The sequence below is a fragment of the Prionailurus bengalensis genome, chromosome E1 (assembly GCF_016509475.1).
Source record: "Prionailurus bengalensis isolate Pbe53 chromosome E1, Fcat_Pben_1.1_paternal_pri, whole genome shotgun sequence".
NCBI classification, from domain to species: domain Eukaryota; kingdom Metazoa; phylum Chordata; class Mammalia; order Carnivora; family Felidae; genus Prionailurus; species Prionailurus bengalensis.
Window position 1 is genome coordinate 12,306,388 of NC_057347.1, and position 22,032 is coordinate 12,328,419.

At 46.2% G+C, this 22,032-nt stretch overlaps 1 protein-coding gene across 1 annotated transcript in view; it reads right to left on the bottom strand.

Moving 5' to 3' along the window:
- Window positions 1–21,379, bottom strand: part of USP22 (ubiquitin specific peptidase 22) — a 43,072-nt gene extending 21,693 nt beyond the window's left edge. The window contains exons 1-2 of the mRNA XM_043583355.1: window positions 20,991–21,379; window positions 2,769–2,901 (exon numbers count right to left, since the gene is read on the bottom strand). Of these exons, the coding sequence (XP_043439290.1) occupies window positions 2,769–2,901; window positions 20,991–21,161 (304 nt within the window). The 5' untranslated portion in view covers window positions 21,162–21,379. The remainder of the gene's footprint in view (window positions 1–2,768; window positions 2,902–20,990) is intronic.
- Window positions 21,380–22,032: the final 653 nt, after the last annotated feature.

A 22,032-nucleotide genomic window follows, 5' to 3' on the forward strand; every position in this document is an offset into this window, starting at 1 on the left:
GGAAGCATGCTAAGAGAGAGAAGCTGGACCCAAAGGGTCATATACCGTATAATTCCTGTTATGAAATATTCAGAATGGGCAAATCCAGAGAGACAAGAAGCAGATTAGCGAGTGCCAGGCGTTGGAGGGAGGAAAGAATTAGTTCCTGGAGGTGGGGTATTCTTCTGAGATGACGACGAGGTTGGAGAGCAGAGGGGTGGTGGTCGCACAACTGGTGAGTGACGAAAAGCCGCTGGATTGTATGCTTTCAAATGCTTCATTGTACATCATGTGAGTTTCACCTCAACATAAAATTTAAAACCCAAAGCAACACCTCCCATCAAGGTAGCTCCCCTGGAAAATTATTTCATAGTCAAGATGAGGGTACACTGGCTTCCTTGCGAATTCCCAAAGCCATCAGCTCACAGAAGCACCGTGCGTGCACCATGCAAGGTCCTTTTTGTTTGGTCGCAGGGTAACCTCGAGAATGGAGGCAAAACACTGGCGATTCATAAGCGAACTGATATCCCACACCCACCAACACGTGCTCTAACTCTTGAAAGACACACGCACACACAGAACAAAGCTAAAGGCATTACTTTTACACCTCTGTGGCTCATACAGACAAAACCTAAGTACCCTTGGACTCAGCACAAAACCAGACCTGCATGAAACTAGAAGGTACGAACACAAAGCAGCTCCAAGTCTGTCACCTCACTCTGCTGTACCCGCCCCACAGCTGGCTGGAATATTCCAACACCCAGTTTGGGACACCAACCCGTACAGGTGGAAGCATACCAGCAAAGCTGAGTGACTACCCCGAAAGAGGGGAAGTTCTCTTCCCTGAAGTGTGTATTTATCACACTGCATTAAGGCAACTTGATAGGGCAGGACCTCAGACTGCTGTCAGACCCTCCTCGTCCCATGCCACACTCGCCCGTCCCTCCACAAGACCTTCGACAATGGCCTTACTCTACCAACACTCTGTTTTTGAGTGCATCGTCCACCATATTCAGACAAGACTCAGTTTAGGCCTCCGTGCCACTCCAACTAAAACCTGGATGCCTGATGAGAACTTCAGGTCCCAACGTCGTGCAACCACATATCCCCTGGGAGGCAGAAGAAGTGGACCACCAGGAAGTCGAGGCCCCTCGCTCCCCATACCACTGCTCAATCACTTTGCCCTGGAACATCCTGCGAAATACTCTGTACGAAAGGACAACCAGAGTATCGCCAGCCTAGAAGCTGCTCTGGAGACAACGGGCGGGAGCAGCAGTGCGACCTCCTAAGTGGGGGAAACGGAGACCAAACCGCCAGGCAGGACCGGGGCTGCCCATCCCCGTCCTTCTCCTCCAGCACTTTGCCGCTCCGGCCTCGCTCTCCTGTGCCCGCCACCCTCCTGCCCACCTGGACACAGAAACTGATTCTAGCTTTTGGTCAAACACATACACGTGCAATCTCCAGTACGTTCACGGACTCAAACGCATCTTTCTCCGATTTCAAGGTTCTGTTTCTGAAAGCAAGCCTTCTAAAACTTATTCATTCCAGCAGAAGTAGAGAACGAGCATATCAATCAGGTTAAAAATGAACGCATTCTGAAGCGATTTTTGTAGACGATTCTGCGTAACAATGTAATTCTTCAGATAGCTTTTTCAAGTGCAAATATACTTCCAATTCTCCATAACCCTCTAACCACATGGAATCACAGCCCGGGCATAACAGCAGAGCCGCCTAAATGGGGCTGGTCGGAGAACAGATACGGCAGCATTACTCCCCATTTGTACCGGTAAAAGCAAAGATCTACAGTAAGTGAGTACTACAGAGTTTGATCACATCCACACGGTCCTGACCCGTGTCTTTTGCCTCTGGTTACTCAGTGTAAGAAGAGATCAGAAACTACCTTGTTCCTCTGTGGATGGAGCTCATGACAGCACTATTAGGTCCATTAGCTCTCCTTCCAAAAAGGCCAACGAGCTCAATGTCACAACCTGAACCCCTAGCTCCAAGCACCCTTTTCACTCAGGCTCACTCTAAGTTGTTAGTTACAAGTAAGTCCAGCAGAGAGGACTGAGTCCTTACATTCCATTTCTACTACCTAAAGAGGCCTAAAAATACCTTTAACTGGCAATGCCGAGCCGCCGTGAAGTAACAGCTCTTTGGCCTGGACCTCGTGAAAGTGACTTTCTTAAGGCCAGCCGAAGAGCCTCCCCATCACTCAAGAGAAAACATCACACATACTAAAGGAGAGAGACACTTAACGAACACGGTCAGAAGAGAAAGCCAAGAGCAAAACTCCGCTTCGTGTAATTTCCAGAATGTGCGACAGCTTGAACCATCAACTACACGAAACAATTGATCTTGATGCCACGGTGCCGTCAGCCTTTTCGTGACTCTGTATTATCGAGAACCATGAAAATCCACCATAGGAAGCAACAAAAAGCACTCAACTCCACGCTGGCGTTAATAACTAACATTGCAGGGCTCCTGTTTGGCTCAGTCGGTTAAGAGTCTGACTCCTGATCTCAGCTCAGGTCACCATCTCACGGCTGGCGGGTTCGAGCCCCACGTCGGGCTCCGTGCTGATGGCACAGATATCAACATCCACTCGAGAGCCCCAAGGCCAGCTGGGTGCATAAGCCTGTTGAGTTCATCTGTTCAGCAACTCGCCCCTGGAGTTGCACGAGGACTTCAGACAGGGCCCCGGATGAGCTGGGAGCCACGACTCAGGGAACAGCAGGCCGGGTAGTGGCCGCCCCCACACCAGGGACACTCATCAGAAGGCGCCTTACCCAGGTTGTGCCGCTTGGACTTCGCATGCTCGTGAATATGTTTCTTTGTGAAACAGCCAAAGAAGACACAGTGCAGGCAGGAGTGGAGCCTGTTCAGGTGGACACCACAGACGTGACACACACACGACTTTGCCTGAAATCGAGAGAAGAGAATTAGGAGCCAGCGCATGGCACGACGGGCCTTCTTACCAAGAAAGCGGGTGAGCAAAGTGACCTGTGTGGGGAAAGGAGATCACAGCATACCCTGTATGACCTGAGAGACCCTCCGTTAACCCTTTCAACTGCCCCAAAATGTACATTAGCTCATTTAGCTCAAAACTAGGTCCATGTAAAAAACCTCAGCCCAGGGGCGCCTGGGTGGCTCATTCGGTTCAGCATCCGACTTCACTTTGGGTCATGATCTCGAGAGGGGGAGGTTCGAGCCCCACGTCGGGCTCTGTGCTGACAGCTCAGAGCCTGGAGCCCGCTTCGGATTCTGTGTCTCCCTCCTCTCTGCTTTTTCCCTGCTTGTGCTCTGTCTCTATCTCTCAAATATAAACAAATGTTTCAAAAAAAAAAAAAAAAAGCTCATTTACCACGTAAAGCTAGAGGAGCCATCAAAGTCTTCGTGTTCTCCTCCTGAGTCCCGACAGGGCACCCCAACCCTCTCAGCTCCTGTCCCCACCCCAGCCCGGCGGCTCCAAGCCTAGTCACCCTTACCATGGATGTCACTGTGCATTTGATATTCCAGGTCACAAGACCACAGCAAAGTTAGAAGCAATCAACCAACCAACACACAGGGACATTGAGTCAAAGCGATACAGAAGAAGAAGAAGAAAAAGAAACAGTTTGTTGCCAAGAACTAGACCACAGAAACCTAAAACTCTAATCTCAGCAACTGCGAGTCGTTAGGATTCTCATACACCCAACCACCCAAGAACGCCACTGCTTTCTCGCACAATATGACAACCACACCGTAGTCACTATAAACTCCCTGCAGATTATCAAATTCAATTTCCAACCTCCGACACGGCAGCACGGAATACAATTCTCTTCTGTTCTGACAGGTGGGTGGGAAGCAGGGAGACGGAGGAAAGCGGAAAATGAACAGGGTCCGGGGAAGGGAAGGTTATAACAGAAAGGGTCTGCCGTACTACCCGCCACGTGCACTCTAGACCCTGGTGCCGGGGGTTTCAGACGACTTAACCTCATTCAGTCCTCACAACTCTCCCACCCCCCAACCCACCCTGGGTGGGGGAAAGGCTTTAGGCTCTTCCGACACCCAAAGAAAGTTATTGTACGGGGCGCCTGGGTGGCGCAGTCGGTTAAGCGTCCGACTTCAGCCAGGTCACGATCTCGCGGTCCGTGAGTTCGAGCCCGCATCAGGCTCTGGGCTGATGGCTCCGAGCCTGGAGCCTGTTTCCGATTCTGTGTCTCCCTCTCTCTCTGCCCCTCCCCCGTTCATGCTCTGTCTCTCTCTGTCCCAAAAATAAATAAACGTTGAAAAAAAAATTTTTTTTAAAAAGAAAGTTATTATATATGCTTGTGACCATGGGGTGGGGGACACAGGGAGAACGTGGACTGGGACGCGCCTACCCCAGCAGCCCCCTCACCCTGGAGGCAGCCTACTCCTAAGCTTCACTCTGCACACACAAGAAGAAGGCAAGTGCCAAGCCCAGCGGTGACAGGCTGTGCCTTCACCTAGAACAGAGGGTGTGGAGGGAGGAGAGGGTTTGGGACTAGGCTCAAACCACATTTACTATAAAACACGAACCACAGTTTTTACTTAGATGGAAGCTGCCTTATGGGCAGGGAGGGTGCACGGATGAACTCCTTGAAGACAACAGAGCCTAGTGCCTGAAGCCCGAGGTCGGAAGACAAATTAGGTGAGCCAGAACCACGCTGTGGCCGAATCGCAGACGTTTCTGCACGTCAGGTTCTCCGAATGCCCACCCAGCCGGGAGCTGGGGAGAGATCCAGATCCTGCCCGGGAACACGGGATGGAGCAAGGCCCGAGGGGCATCCCGAGGACCACAGACCCACACCACTCTCAGGGTGCCAGGGCTGATCCATCACCTTTCAGCTGCAGGTAGTTTTATCTCTGGGCCCAAATTTAAACCTGATCGTTAAGGGGTGCCTGGATGGCTCAACTGGCTAAGCATCCGACTTTGGCTCAGGTCAAGATCTCGAAGTTCGCGAGTTCGAGTCCCGCATCAGGCTCTGTGCTAACAGCTGAGTCTGCAGCCTTCTGACTCTGTGTCTCCCTCTCTCTCTCCCCTTCCGCATTCACACTCAGTATCTCTCAAAAACAAACATTAAAAAATAAATAAATAAATAAACCTGATCATTAAAACCGTATTTCTTCTTGGGGAAACAATTACTCTCAATGGTCAGTACTTATGTTTGTTAATACGAAGAAGCTACCTCTGAGAACCCCGTAAGGTTCGCCCCCAATGCAGGACTTCCCAGTAACACCACCACGGACACGTGGGGCCTGGTAACTCTTTGCGTGTGTGCGGGAGGGTGTGGGCTGTTTCCTGGGCACCACGGGATGGCCAGCACCATCTCTGGCCTCTGCCCACGAGATCACAGGTAGCACCCTCCTGCCGGTTGAGAGCCACCAGTCTAAAGCAAGGCCACAGGATGCTGCGGTTTGTGTGGAAGACTTTTCTGAAGTGCCGTAGTAATAGTTAGTAGTTGTATCATCTATTTATTCGTCCAGTGACAAATCGAAGAGATTAATTCACTGTGACTGCTTTCAGGAATACAGAGGATGTTTTTAAATTACATATACAATTATATTTGATGTAAACAAATGATATAGGTATCAAGGAAAATTCCCCGTTAGTTATAAATACTATAAAACAACAGATTCCTGGAGATTCTTAGTTACCACCACAAGCTAGAATCTGTCTGCCATTCACTACAATTACAGATAGAAAGAACAGGAAAGATTAAGAGGTATCCTTTATTTTTACCACTCAGGATATTTTAAAGGCATTATCGTGATTTTAAAAAATTCCTCTAAGAACTTGAAACAGTAAATGCAATTCTATAGAACAAGAAAATTCAACAGTAGCATTGTCCTGAAAACATAAACTTATCTGAATAATTACATAACTATCACACTTAATAATTTTCCCTTAAAACACACAAAAAGGTTGTTTTGGGTTTTTTTAACGTTTATTATTGAGACAGAGCATGAGGATGGGAGGGGCAGACAGAGGAGGAGACACAGAATCCGAAGCAGGCTCCAGGCTCCCAGCTGTCAGCACACAGCCCGATGGCAGGGCTCGAACTCACATACCGCGAGATCATGAGCTGAGCCAAAGTCAGACACTCAACCGACTGAGCCACCCAGGCGCCCCTACACACAGTTTTTAAAACAGATAAAAATTAAACTCTGAATTTTAAATGTAAAAATATGCCACCTGTTCTTTTGCAGAATTTCATGAAAGAAAAATCTGCCTAAAGAAAAAGATCTTAGCTGCACAAAAAGAAACTAGCAATTACAAAGAAGCAGATCAGCTCCAGCTAAAAACACAGAAGGGGCGCCTGGGTGGCTCGGTCGGTTAAGCTTCTGACTTCAGCTCAGGTCACTATCTCGTGGCTTGCGGGTTCAAGCTCTGTTTGGGTTTAGTGCCTACAGCTCAGAACCTGGAGCCTGCTTCAGATTCTCAATCTCTCTCTCTCTCTCTGTGCCCCTCCCTGCTTGTGGTCTCTCTCAAAAACAAAACAAAACAAAAAAACCCCACAAGTAAATAAACATTTAAGCACACAGAAATTTATCATGTCCTGATATTATCAGGTCAGGGAAAGAAAGCCTAAAATATAAATAAATACACACACATATTCAATATTCAGCTAAATCTTTTTCATTTAAGTAAAGTTCAAGCTCAATACTTTTTTTTTTAAGTTTTATTTATTTTGAGAGAGAAAGTGTGTGCATGAATGGGGGAGGGGCGGAGGGAGGGAGGGAGGGAGGGAGCGGGAGAGAGAGAGGGAGAGACAGAGAGAGAGAGAATCCCAAGCAGGCTCTGCGCTGTCAGCACCAACTAAGCCACCCAGGTTCCCTGCCCCCCCCCCCCCCGCCACTCAATACTCCTTTTTTTTTTTTTAATTTTTTTATTTCAACGTTTATTTATTTTTGGGACAGAGAGAGACAGAGCATGAGCAGGGGAGGGGCAGAGAGAGAGGGAGACACAGAATCGGAAACAGGCTCCAGGCTCTGAGCCATCAGCCCAGAGCCCGACGCGGGGCTCGAACCCACGGACCGCGAGATCGTGACCTGGCTGAAGTCGGACGCTTAACCGACTGCGCCACCCAGGCGCCCCTCAATACTCCTTTTAAGGCAGCAAATCAGGTTTTATTACATGGTGCACCCCTGACATGTTCACCACTGATGTATGTCACAAATCTATTATCCGTAAACACGAATGACTTTGCCACACACCCTGGCCATGAACAATTCTTGAACTGGCGTTTGAACATAAATGGACACCTTTTATAAGCCACTGACTCTAACACCAAGGGGGTCAAGTGAGAAAGAATGGGAGCCAGCTTGAGGAATTCCCACTAGGCAATTCTGGTACAATTTGAACATAAAAATGAATACGAATGGATTACAGTGCACCTGGGTAGCTCAGTCAAACAACGGACTCTTGATCTAGGCTCAGTTCATGATCTCAGTTTGTGAGATCGAGCCCTACACAGGGGTCTGTGTGAACAGGGTGGAGCCTGCTTGAGACTCTCTCCCTCCCTCTCTCTCAAAATAAATACTTGAAGAAAAAAAATGGATTATACACTGAATAAGAAAGAATCCCCAAGTCCATTCTGATATTACTACACACACACACACACACACACACACACACACACACACACAGTCTTAACAGACTTGTTCACAGAACTCCCAACTAATCAATGTAGGAGGAAGGACAAAGATACAAATGCAGAATCTTCACTTTATAATCATCACAGTAATAATGGGTTCAGGCAAGAATCAGCCATGGATGCTAAAACCACAGGGTAGAAAAATACTGGGTCACTCACAATAGTTAGAAAGAAGAAGAAAGAGCCCAAATGTGCATTAAAGGATGAATGCATACACAAAATATTACACATACACAACGGAGTATTATTTGGCCATAAAAAAGAATGAAGTTCTGATACCTGCTACAACATGGATGAACCTTGAAGACATAATGCGAAGTGAGAGAAGCCAGACACAAAAGGACACATATTGTGTGATTCCGTTAATATAGAATGCTCAAAAGAGGTAAATCCAAAAAGACAGAACAGACATTAGAGGCGGCCAGGGGCTGGGAGAGAGAGAGAATGGGGAGCAGATGAAAGTGATTTGAAAGTTGGTAGAGCTAGGATGATGACTGTACAACATTATGAATACATTGAATTGTTCATTTTATTTTTTATTTTCAAATTTTCAATTTTATTTTACTTATTTACTTATTTTTTATTTTAAAGAGAAAGAGCACGCACGCACACGCACAAGCAGGGGAGAGAGAATCCCAAGCAGGCGCCATGCTCAGCGTGGAGCCCAATGCAGGGCTCAATCCCGTGACCTGAGCTGAAATCAGGAATCAGACACTCAACTGAATAAGTCACCCAGGCACCCCATGAATACTTCATTCTAAAGTGGTTATTTTTTAAGTTATGTGAATTTCAACTCAATTTTAAAAAGATACACTGTATACACTGTATGTTAGCCAACTTGACAAATTGTATTTTTTATTTTTTTATTAAAAAAAATTTTTTTTTATGTTTATCTTTATTTTTGAGACAGAGAGACACAGAGCATGAGCAGGGGAGAGGCAGAGAGAGAGGGAGACACTGAATCAGAAGCAGGCTCCAGGCTCTGAGCTGTCAGCACAGAGCCCGATGCCGGGCTCAAACTCGTCAACTGTGAGATCATGACCTGAGCCAAAGTTGGACGCTCAACCGACTGAGCCACCCAGGCACGCTGACAAATTATATTTTAAAAAATACACTAAATGACTTACATATCCGTGTGTGCATGCCCGAGTACACATGTGCATGTGTGAACATATGTCTGTATATAAGTGTACTGGGGCACTAGATATTTAATTTCAAAGTATCACCCCAGAGATCACTTCTGTTAATTGAAAAGGCAAAAGAGAACTCTGGCCAACAAACACCACCTCATTCAAACCCTAACATTCCCCAAAACAAACAACTGCTGAATCTAGATAGATGTGTATGATACTCATTTTAGTATTCTTGCTATTTCTGTAGGTTTCATATTTTTTAAAATAAATCAAGGGAAAACAACTATTAAATAATACATACCTTAAGACTCAATTAATTCCATTCCTAAGTTTAGGTATAAGAGAAGTGGGAACTTACACATGACAGAAATACATATATCAAGGACACCAAAAGACACATAAAAGAGTACCATAATGGTAATACCCCAAATGTGAAAATAATAAAATATTCATCTGTAGCAAGAAGAATAAGCTGTGGTAGGGCCACTGAGTGGGTACCAGAGCAACGAAAAGGAATTCACGGTACATCCAGCAAGGGATGACCTCACAACAGAGCACGGAGGCGGCTGGCCACAGAAAATTACACACTGCCGGCTACCGTCATACAAAGTCCTAAAGCCAGCAGAGGTAATTTCATGGTCACGCATGGGTGGATAGTAGATTCTCCTGAGGGAGGAGGGTTGGGACCAGGAAGGGGATCAAAGGGGACACCTGGAGCGTTGGGTGTCAACTCTCCTCTGTGCGGCCAGGACATGAACAAGTTCACTTCACAGAAATTCACCAAGGAGTATGCTTCTTCAAGAGGAGAAATAAAAAGGGGCCCTGGGTGGCTCAGTCGGTTGAGCGTCCAACTTCGGCTCAGGTCATGATCTTATGGCTTATGAGTTCGAGCCCCGCATCGGGCTCTGTGCTGATGGTTCAGAGCCTGGAGCCTGCTTCGGATTCTGTGTGTGTCTCTCTCTCTCAAGAATAAATAAAAAACATTAATATAATAAAAAAATTAAAGTTAATAGGAATAAAAACCCATAATACAAAATAACAAACACAGAGATAATATATATGGTTAAGCTGAGAAACACAAACCAAATATTATGAAATTTACAAGGAGAACCACATCAGGTGAGTGAACACTGGGGAAGTCAGAAAGGTCTGTATACAAGAGCAGAAGCTCAATTCTATGGAATTCTATAGAACAAGTGTTTCTTACAAGGGGTGTGAACTCAATTCATATGGAGTCAAGAGAATTAACTCAAAATGGGAAGGAGGAAAAGCGTTTCCACATGGACCTAATTGCTTCCTCTGGGTGACCGTTGTTCATGTGTGTAAAACCCAGGACACTCAACTGCAGGGCACCTACCAGTGAAGGCCTTTTACTGAGTTGATGGATTCAACAATTAAGAGACCAGTTCTCGGGGCACCTGGGTGGCTCAGTCAGGTGAGCATCCAACTTTGGCTCAGGTCATGATCTCACAGTTTATGAGTTCAAGCCCCACGTCTGGCTCTGCTCTGGCAGTGCAGAGCCTGGCTGGGATGCTTTCTCTATCAAGATAAATAAATAAAGTAAAAATGTGGACACGTATCTACCTCATACAGCTATTACGAGGGTTAAAAGATTCGATGCTTTTCATGGACTGAGAACACCGCCCATGGGATTTGTAAGGCTGACAGTGGCTCCCTAAAAGGTGTGTCCCTGTCTTAATCTCCAGAACCTGTGAATGTTACCTTATTTCAAAAAAGTATTTTGCATATGTAATTAAGGGTCTTGAGATGAGATTATACCTGATTATCTAGGATGGCCCTAAATGCCATCCTGAGTGTCCTTGAAGGAGAAAGACCCCATACACAGGAAAGAAGGCAAGCTGAAAGAGGAGGTCAGAAACTGGAGGGGATGGGGCCGGGTCGGCCGCAGGCCAGGAGTGGTTCCCCTGTCCCCAGAGCCCCCTGGAGGGGCGTGGTCCTGCCAACACCAGATTCTGGGATCCTGGCCTCCAGAACTTGTTCTAAACCAGTTTGTGGTCACTTGCTAAAGCAGCTGCAGGAAATAATACAGGGTTGACGTTAGCTATTATTATTCTAACTCCTGCAAAGGCTAGACATCCCTGCACCACACACCGGCCATCTGAGTGGGCCAGGGAGAGGCACAGGGACATCTGCTTTCTGGAACAGTTGGCTGCCGCAGACAGCAGGTTTCCCCGATCAGCTGATCTTACAGCTTCCTGCCAGGGAGGCACTGCACACAGTCCTGGATCTGCAGAGGCAGAGGGATTCCGGAGGCTGGTGGGGGATCCAGGAAACTCAACCTGGAATCTACTGCTCTTGGAGTCCTCGGAAAGATTTTTGTATTAAATCCCTTTCTCCTAGGAGTTACTTCAAGTAGATTCAGGAGCCCACAAGTAATCCTGAAACGCAACGGGGATTTTTATCGATAGGAGAAGCAGATAGGATCAATGATTTAACAGTTCTGTTTGCAGCTATAGGGATGGGGCTAGAGAGGACTGTGCTAGGCAAAATAAGCTGGAGAAAAACAAATATAGGATTTCACTCAAGTGTGGAATTTAAGGAACAAAACAAACGAACAAAGGAAAAAAAAAAAAAGAGAAAACAAACCAAGAAAGACTCCAAACTATAGATAACTAATGGTCCCCAGAGGGAAGGTGGCTGGGGGTGTGTTAAATGGGTGCTGGGGGTGGGGTGGGGCAAGGTGGCTCAGTAGGTCAAGCATCCAATTTCTGGCTCAGGTCATGATCTCACTGTTCATGAGTTGGGCCCAAGTCAGGCTCTGTGCTGACAGCTGGGAGCCTGGAGCCTGCTTCGGTTTCTATGTCTCCCTCTTTCTCTGCCCCTTCCCTGCTCACACTTTGTCTCTCCCTCTCTCAAAAATAAACATTAAAAATTTTTAATTAAAAAAATAGGTGCCAGGGGTCAAGGAGGGCACTTAGGATGAGCACCGGGTGATGTACAGGTGTTGAACCACTGTATTTTACACCTGAAACGAATATTACAGTGTATGTTAATTAACTGGAATTTATATAAAAATTCAACGGGGCGCCTGGATGGCTCGGTGGGTTGAGCATCAAACTTCAGCTCAGGTCTGATCTCACCATTCATGCTGACAGCTCAGAGCCTGGAGCCTGCTTCGGATTCTGAGTCTCCCTCTCTCTCTGACCCTCCCCCGCTCACTCTCTGTCTCTCACTCTCACTCAAAAATAAACATTAAAAAAAAATAAAAACTTAAAAAAAAAAAAAAACAGTTCTGAGTTTACATAGTACAAGAAATGCACTGAAAGTCCATTCATTTGGCCCCAATATTAACAGCATTTCTTTGGATACCTTAATCTCTATTATCTCCTTTCTCACACCCTCCTCACTACCCCAAGAAGGATCGGAGGGGGCAGAAGGCGCATGGCCCTTTAAGTCAAATACAGGTAGACTCACCCATAGGATGACTCAGGGGTGCAGTGAATTTTGAGTCCAGCTTAAAGAAAACTACAAACAGGAGACAGCACCTTGAGAACTAATGCACGTTTCACATATTACCCGTGACCGGAACTACTACTGGTCTATTAAAGTCTGACAATTGTAAAGAAGGTATGTTTAATTGTTACGCATTCTCTTCAATAACTTTTTCAAGGGCTCAATATACTGTTTTACCATCATAGACTCTGATCTAAGCAAAGGGACAGGAAGACGCAACATTTTCTACATGAACTGAGGCACTAAAAGGCAAAGACGTAGCTGAAATTAAACAATCTCCTCAAATTTCCCAGTCTCAGAAAGCAAGACTTGGGCCTTTGAATCTCAACTAAAATAGATTTAGTCCAACTCCTTCAAGGTACAAATGTGGCAGTGACATCACTGTGATATAAGAAAATACATACTGTATTCTGGTCTTCCTTCAAAGTTCCAAGCACAGAGCTCCTAAACCCCTTGGAATGTTTAAGTGATGAGATTGAAAAGGGTGTCTTTTGTTATTGAAAGAAGTCCCTTTCAACCAGTAAGTTATCTTAATGAGGGGATAAAGCTCAGGGAGAGCCTCAGGGTGGGGTCTGGATGTTAGGGAACCAACAGTGTGATCAGAGGGCTGGAACTTTCAGTCCTATCCCAACCTCCACCAACAGGGCCAATGATTTGATCAATCATGTCTGTGTAATGATTTGATCAACGCCTGCTTAATCGATCATACCTTAACTGATCATTATGAATGAAGCCTTCATAAAAATCCTAACAGACAGGGTCCAGAGGGCATGTGTGTTGGTTGATGCACCCACGCACTGGGAGGGTGAAGCACCCTCCACTGAGACCCTCCCGGGATCCAGTACCCTCGTGTGCCCAGGCCCTCCCGGACCTCATCCTGAGCACCCCTTCATCTGCACCCTTTGGACTATCTTTTAAAATAATCTAGTAAACATGAGTAAATGTTTCCCTGAGTTTTGTGAACCATTTTAACAAATGACTGAACTCGAAGAAGGGGGTCCTAATCAGTTGCAAACAGGTGACAACGTGGGCTGGATATCAGGTCTGTGTTCTACTGAGATTAGAGTATACTTGGGAATACTGGAAAACATTCCAGAATAAATTAAGGGGGAATATGAACTCCACACTCAAACTAATCTAATTTGAAGGTTCAGACTTGATGTTCACTATCAGTGCCCTTGGATAGATTAGGAGACTTACCTGCCAAGCCTACCTAAAAAAAAAAATGTATCATGAGTAAAAAAAAAAAAAAAGTGTATCATGAGTAACAAAACCAAAATGAATTTATATATGAAAAATGCTTTACAAAATATAAAATACTATGTAAACATCAAGTACTATCATCATAATGAGAAATCAGTGAACTTTTAAGGCACAATTAGGCAGAGGGTGCCAGGATGGAGTGTGGCTATGACAAAAGAATCTGATTATATTACAAATAAATGTATGCTATAACTCCAATGTAACTGGTGTGGGGCAAGTTGCCTAAATAACTTGGAAATGAGTGGAGAGTGTAAAATTAAAGCCCAAAGGAGCCATACCTAACCCTAACGATGCTTCTCAAAGGTGGGGGGCGGGGGGCAGATAAACAATTCTGAAACCACAGTTAAAGGGGAAAAATTTCCCTCTACCCTTTAAGATTCTTCCAGCTGGTCTAAGATTTAAATCGACACGAGACATATTAACAGAAGAAAAAAAAATTACTTATGTGCACACGGAGACCCAATACTGAAATTAAGACCCAAAGAAATGAAAAAAGACTGGTACTTTTTATACTTTTTAGACGAAGAAACAATAAATCTGAGAGGAATTGACAGGACAAAAACTTATGTTCAGGAACTTCAATTAAGAAGGAATTCCACACAGAATCTGGGCTGGGGTAGTAAATTGGTAAAAAGGAACAAAGGTTGTTCAGCCTTTTTGGTTCTAAATTCCCCACCTCTGACCATAAAGATGTCTCTTCAGCTCCTGGTACAAAGAGGGTACCTTTTGACACGGAAGATTTATTTCCTGCTTTCTGGAGACAAAGGAGGATCAGAATGTTCTTGCATAGGTGGTTTTTAAGGAACTTTTAATTAAAAATAAACAATATGCCAAAGTGTCACATTTGGGGGTGGCCTACCCTTGCCCCCTATACATGTACACTGAAATTAAACAGATAAGTACGTGGATGGTTGACAGCTTTCTATGTTGGACAGAGAAGTTACAGATAAGTGAAAGGAGAAGACTAGAATGACCCATGTGGTACTGGATTAGAGTTGGGAGACATGACTACAAACTCAGGTATAGTTTAATAGGAGTGGAGGTGAATAACCATAGACTTGTGTGTACGTGAATTAGTATATGCCAGCCAATTCAGAGCTGTTTCTTAGCTCTGTCCCCCGAGGGCTGAGAAGCCACAACATTGGTACCAACAAGCACAGCCACTGCCCAAACCATAGATTCTAATTCTATTCTCCAATAAAAGGAACTAGGACTCCTTGGAGAAATGGCAGATTCTAAGACCGGGGCGGAAAATATATAATATAAGCCTAGAAAGTCTGACGGTACCAGAAAGGACAGATGTCCTCAAAAACAACCACCAACCGACCAAAAATTGGTGGGGGTATGTCAAAGTGACACAGAAGACAACCGGAAGAACTCTCACTGGCTAAAACTGGAACAGCCTGAGCAACAAAAGAGAGCACTGGATTATAACCCATAGTATAAAACATCCCTGAGTCCATACTGATACACACGGTTGAATAAATACTAAAGGAATGAGAAAGTACAAATATTTCCTATATAAAATTTCCAAATAATTTCTATAGATATTCTGGCCTCAAGGAGGCATCCACTCCTCAAGTGGACATGTGCAGAGTGACTCTGTTCCAAAGAGGACAGTAGGGAAAGGAGGGAAGGAGCCACTTCACAGAAGAGCAGCCTGACAGCCCTGTGGTCAAGTTCATGTTGACCGCATCACCTTTGACAGAACTTGGTCTTCCCCAAACCTGTAACCACAACTAAGAACCATGAGAAAAACATCAGACAAGCCCCAATCGAGGGGCATCCTAGAAGATACCTGAGCAATATGCCCCCAAAACCGCAAAGGTCATCGAACACAAGGACCGTCTGAGAAGACGTCACAAGCCAGAGGAGCCTAAGGAGACGTGACAACTAAATGTACTGTGGGATCCTGGGTGGGATTCTGAGAAAGAAAAAGGAGATCAGGGAAAAACTAATGAGATCTGAATAAAGTATGATTTCTAGTTAGTAACAATGTATCAAGCTTGGTCATTAGTCGTGACAAATTGTACCATGGCAACTAAGATGTTAACAATCAGGGACATGGGAGGGGAGGAATTGAATAAAATAGGCAGATTATATCACAGAGGATATATATCAATGTTTGTATCCTGATTGTTAATATTTTATTATAGTTTGCAAGATATTACCTTTAGGGGCAACTAGGTAAAGGGTACAGGGACCTCTCTGCATTATTTTTCACAACGGCATGGCAATCTACAAGTATCTCAAAAGGAAAATTTTTTTCTGCTTTGGATCTTTTACTTGCAATGACTTGTCCCCTGCTTCGTATGAATTGTATAGTGTTTTGTTGTAAGGATTTGAAAGATCCACGGCATCGATAAATAAAGCAAAAGTGCATTCCTCAAAGCAATAAAATTTGAAAAGAAAAAAGTTTACCTAAAAAAAAAAAAAGACATATCTAACAAATGAACTGAACTTAAAAAGTTCAAAAACAAAGGGCTTAGTGGCTTTCTCACCATCACGTTTAAGTGCCTGGCTGAGTCAGTGAGGACTAATCTGTTTCACTGGTGGGGCCAGCGCCCGGTTTATGACCTCCCAGTGTGTCCTGTCACCCCATGTAGTCTGTCTAAGCCAGTAACAGCAGAACTGTTATTCCGCAATGATGATTTCTATTAAAAAGTTCAAGTACTAGAGATTCATTCGGATCTCAGACTCCAGGACTAAAGCAGCACTGATAAAGAGAGGACCAGTGTTGAGTCCTACAGCACATCTTTTCCTAAAACACAGGGCAAAAGTACCACTCAAGATAAGTAAGACCATTTCCTACCTCCTGAGCCACACTTCTACAACACTGATTGTAAGAGCTACTCTCATTGTAAGCAAGTGTCCACAGGCTAACAATCTATACTGTTGCTTTGTAAAGATTCAAAATGAAAGGGCACTCCACTTTTACTCTAAAAACTACTATCCTCAACTTTTGCTGCACATTGTTTTTTACGTTTCCTTTTAGCTACCTCCCTCCCCATTTTTTTCCATAAACAAAAGTGCACTTTTAATTTTTAAAAAAAATTTTAATCTTTATTTATTTTTGAGAGGCAGAGCGTGAGCAGGGGAGGAGCAGAGAAAGAGGGAGACACAGAATCCAAAGCAGGCTCCAGGCTCCGAGCTGTCAGCACAGAGTGCAACGCAGGGCTCGAACTCACAAACCATTGAGATCATGACCTGAGCCTAAGTCAGCGGCATAACTGCCTGAGCCACCCAGGCACCCCAAAAGTGCACTTTTTTACACGCATCTCAGGTTTGATGTCAAGTAGACAAATCACATTTCAGTATCTCAGCAAACAAAAACATAAAAATATCTTCCTAAGATTATTCCTTCTTTAAACTGATTACCAGGTTTAAGTTTTACAAATTCTTAGTAAATTCTCCAAATTGAAAGCTTGAAAAAAATGGGGAAAATACACAACGCTATTTCCACTCAATGGAGTATTAACTGCACGGCTCAATAGATTTATGGGCAACAAGTGAAAAAAGGAACCAAGATACACAGCATGTATATTTACATAAATAAAAACGTGTAGCTTTGCTTTATATGTACGCATGTGTTTATAATTTTTAAAAAATTTGAAAGACCAAGCATCAAACATATTGTCTGGAGCCAGAAAAGACTCACCTTACATATTCAATAAGCCCGGAAGGTGTTTTATTTTTACACATTAAGAACATGTTCACACGGTCACTTCTGTTTTTTTAAAATACACAGATTCATGAATTTTAACCTTCCTCAGTAAAACTTACCAACAATTAAGCATCTAGAATTATTTACGCATTCTTTTATGTATGTTCAGACTCTAACTACCCTATGTGTAGGAATTATCATTAGGCATCCACAAATACTCTAAAATTTAAAGCAGATATTTATCATCTTACTATGTGATACCTACTATTTAACGGGTTTTGACAATTCTGATTTCAATTCCTCAAGATAGAAACCCAGGGCTCAGAGTTGACTCTGGACTGAAGAGAAAATGAGAGGTCTAACAATTAGGGAATCATTCCACTTTCTTCCAGAGGGTACCTATTCCACATCTAAATGGTGGTGTGAAAGACCACAAATGTAGGGGCGCGTGGGTGGCTCAGTCGGTTAAGCGTCCGACTTCAGCTCAGGTCACGATCTCACGGTCTGTGAGTTCGAGCCCCGCGTCGGGCTCTGGGCTGATGGCCCAGAGCCTGGAGCCTGGTTCCGATTCTGTGTCTCCCTCTCTCTCTGCTCCTCCCCCGTTCATGCTCTGCCTCTCTCTGTCTCAAAAATAAATAAACGTTAAAAAAAAAAAAAATTAAGGGGCGCCTGGGTGGCGCAGTCGGTTAAGCGTCCGACTTCAGCCAGGTCACGATCTCGCGTCCGTGAGTTCGAGCCCCGCGTCGGGCTCTGGGCTGATGGCTCAGAGCCTGGAGCCTGTTTCCGTTTCTGTGTCTCCTTCTCTCTCTGCCCCTCGCCCGTTCATGCTCTGTCTCTCTCTGTCCCAAAAATAAATAAACATTGAAAAAAAAAATTAAAAAAAAAAATTAAAAAAAAAAAAAAAAAGACCACAAATGTAGAAACAGAACAAATGACAGGTGTTTTCATTTGCTAGGTAAGTTTCCTTCTCTGCAGCCCCTGTCTCAAACAAAGTATTTCCCTAAGAATTTCTACCCCAAAGAGCTGGTTGCTCTAGGCCCCAAATTTTGTGCCTCGGGAGCCTTCCAAAGCAGTTTCCTGTCCAGATTACTGACCAAATGAAACCAGAATCCATAATAATCCAAAATACTCACAGTATGTTTGACAACTCTTCTTCCCTTGTGGCAAAGTATATTTGATAAAAGAATTAACTACAGCTACAAAGAGGACTGTGTTTTGAGGGCAAGCGGCTGGAAAATTTTAGTCACGGAAGTCGTTCAAAAAAGAGAGGGGTCATTATTTTAAAAATATGACCTGTTCTCCCAAGGGTCCATATATTAAAAATAAAACGTAGACTATGTTAAGTCATAATAACCAGCAGCACTGTAAATTCTTGATGTTTTTATTGCCAGTTTCTTTTTCACACACAAAAACCCTAACGGTAAGACATGTGCTGTATTTAACACATGCCAGAAATGCAGAGTCCACTGTGGTAGCACTGACTCCTGAATGGTGGGAACAGTTTTACATTCGGTAGTGGGTAAGTTTTACTGCAAACCAAGCCGAAATTGGATAGAAAGTTATCAAATCTGATCATGTTCTTCTCACTCTGTGCCTATCAAAAGAAGAATCAAAGTTGGATACAAAAACCATTAACGCTTCTACTTAAAGTTCTAATTCTCTTTTCATCCAGGGCTGCGTTTCTATGGTTACGCTGCAGCTGTGACTTCAACCTCAAAAGTCACTTTATTTACAAATATTATAACTTAAATTGAAATATTTTAGTAGGAAACTTCATATTGTTAAAACCAAAAATATACTAAGCCTACAGATCTGCTGAGAATCCCACACAAACGGACAAATGTGTATTGTTCATTGCTAATGATCTGGGTTAAAGGATTTGTCAAACCAACTCTTCCTTGGCTGGGCCACTAGAGAGTGCTAGAAATGCAGTTATATAGGACCCAAAAGATACAAAATACCCCCCCCCCCCCAAAGTCTGGAGCATAAAAGATGAAGGACATTAAGATTCCTCGCTGGTATACTACCAAAAAGTATTGCCAACACTGACAGATCTGAAGTTTGAAGAGTATTTATCACCACCTCTTACCTGTCTATAGCTCGAGTTCTTACTAGTGAATAACAAAGATGTGCTTCAACAAGCTTTCAAACTAAGCAACTGACATTAAAGGTTAATCCAAAACACAGTGAGTGCCCACACACACACACACACACACACACACACACACAGTGATGATGTGTTAAACTGGACGCTTAAACAAATTTTTTTTGTTAAAATATTACAGGGGTGGGGCGAGAGAGAAGAAAAAAGCAAAAAGCAGGGGATTCCTTACTTAATCCATTATGGAGAAGAATCTTACAGAGATCATATAAACCCCAACCAATGAACTAGTATGCAGCGGTAACAATACAATCACCTGAAGGCTGATGGTTTCAACCAGGCTATTTTTTTTTTAAAGCATATAATTCCATTAGCAAGAATCTCACTCTGATCCTAACAGAAATCATTTCCGATTTTAGTTCATTCTAAGAGGTAATGCTTCCCAACACCGCTACTGTTAAAAAGAAATAAAACCGGTGCTTAACATTCCTAGGGGATGTTAGTTCCCCTCCCCCCCACCCCACCAAAAAGCTATTCAAGGTGGAACCTAATACACCTCCCAACCTTCCTAATATGCAAAATCGCGTCACACTGTACCAAGGTTTATTCAGATAAGAATGCCGTTATTTTCCGATTTCCAAATCATTAATAAGCCTAATAGGACATACATCTGAAAAATATAACGCTAAAAATGTAATTTCTTCAACATGTCACTGGAGGCGATCAGTTTCTGACTAAAGCCTCTTAACGAGAAGGCACGCCACTCTCCCACCTTCCCAACAGACCGATCTTTTCTTGTAAATCCATTCCTCCGTAGCTACAAGCGGTTCTCCAAACCACAACCGTGCTGATAACGAAGTGGCTCTCCCGGATATAGGTCTGAACACTGGCTTGACTTGTTCCATTCCCAACGGTCATCCCCTCCACCCACGTCCAAATCTGAAATGAGGCGGGCGCTGCCATTTCCCTACAGTCGTTCCTGCGGACCCGGGAGCCGGTGAGGTGTTTTGCCCAGGCACCAAGACAATTGTAGCTTCACCCTAACAACTCCCGATCCCGACACGTGGTTCCGTTTCCCTGACCCAGGTAAGCTTTGATGCACACTCCTTCTAGAGCCCAAAATGGTGGCAAGAAGCTGGCCCACAGCAGGCCACCCAACAGTCCCCGGAGTCTTTGTCCCTTTTTAGTTTTCTTTGTCTTACGTTTTCTTCACTGCCCCCATCCCCCCCCCGAACCCTCCCCCGCCCTGGAAGATTCCCGGGTGAGGCCCAGCGCTGGAACGTGGGACACCTGCCTCCTAGGGACCAAGCTTCCACCGCAACCCTGGAACAGAAAACCTCCCGGTTCCCAGATCTGCACTCACCCACCCCCGGAACTGGACACGCCCCAAACCCCGCCCCTGCTCCGTCCCCACCCGCGCAGCGGAGGGGCGGAGGAAGGTGGGGGAGGGGAAAAGAGGGCGCGGGAGGGAGGGGGCGGAGGGAGGATGGGGGGGAATTGGAAAGGAGAAGCGCCCTACCCCCCCCCCACCCCGCCTGCGAACGCCGCCCAAAGGGGTCGGCAAGAAACTAGCAAGCCCTCCCTTCCTTCTCTTCGCCCCCAACAGGGCCCAAAAGCCCCATCACAACCGGCTCGCCGGGCAGCGCTGCAGCACGAGGGGTCTCCTCCGGCCCCCAGCGCAGCCCGCAGTTTTCCGGGGGGAGAGGGGGTCGCACCTTGCGCTTGCGGGCCTCCGCCGTGCCGCTCCACACGAAGCACTGGTAGATGGCCCGCAGGTTCTGCTTCCAGTTGTCCACCTTGAAGCTGCTCAGGTGCGAACAGCCCGGCGGCGTCACCACCAGCTCCGCGTCCATGGCCTCGCTCTCCGGCTCCGGCCGGGAGACCATGGGGGGCAAGGCCCGGCCGCGCGCGGGGGGCGGCGAGGGGGACGAGGACGACGCCAGCGCGACGCGGGGGGCTGCTCGGCGGCGCGCCCCGGCCGGCGGGAGACGGGCGCCGGGAACAAAGCGCGGGCGGCCGCGGGGCCGGCGGACAAAGACCCGGCTGCGCGGACGCCAAGGGGGAGGCGGTGGCCAGCCAGGCGCCGCCCGCGCAGCGCTCGCCCGGTTCGCGGAGCGCGGCGCGGGGCGGGGCGCGGAGGCCGCAGGCGGAGGTTACGTCATCCCCCGCCGGGCGCGGGCGCCGCACTGCGCAGGCTCCGGCCGCTCCCGGGCCCGCCCCGCCACCCCTCCGCCTCCCGAGCCCGCGGGCTCCGGGGTAGTCCGCACCAGAGTGGACCGCGGGGCACGGAGCCGACGGGGGCCGGCCCCCCGCCTACACCCCGGCTCGCAGGTCTCCCCGCAGCGCCAGCGGTGGTTGTCGTTAGCTGTCAGCCCAGGCCGCCTGGTTCAGAGCTGCCTCTGGCCAAGCTGGCCACTCGCCACTCCCGGTCTCCCAAGGAGAACTGGGGAGGAGGGGGCGAGCGGAGGATTGGGTGCTGCGGTGTGTCCGTCGGGGCACTGAACCGGTTTGCACCGGCCTGAGCTCTGCCGCAAAGAGGCGGAGCCACGGGCTGGGCCTTGCAAATCCACGCAGTCTCCCCTGGCCTCCGGCTCCGTGCCGAGCCCCCGCCTGGGCTTTCCCACCCCAGGAGGTACTCCCTGGTTCGCTGTCAGTTTTGTTCGCAGTAGGAGTCCCTCATCTGGGACTCCTCAGGCCTCTCCCATCTTTGTACCCTGTCTGGCAGTTGCCGGGCATTGAAATGATTCAGATCATATC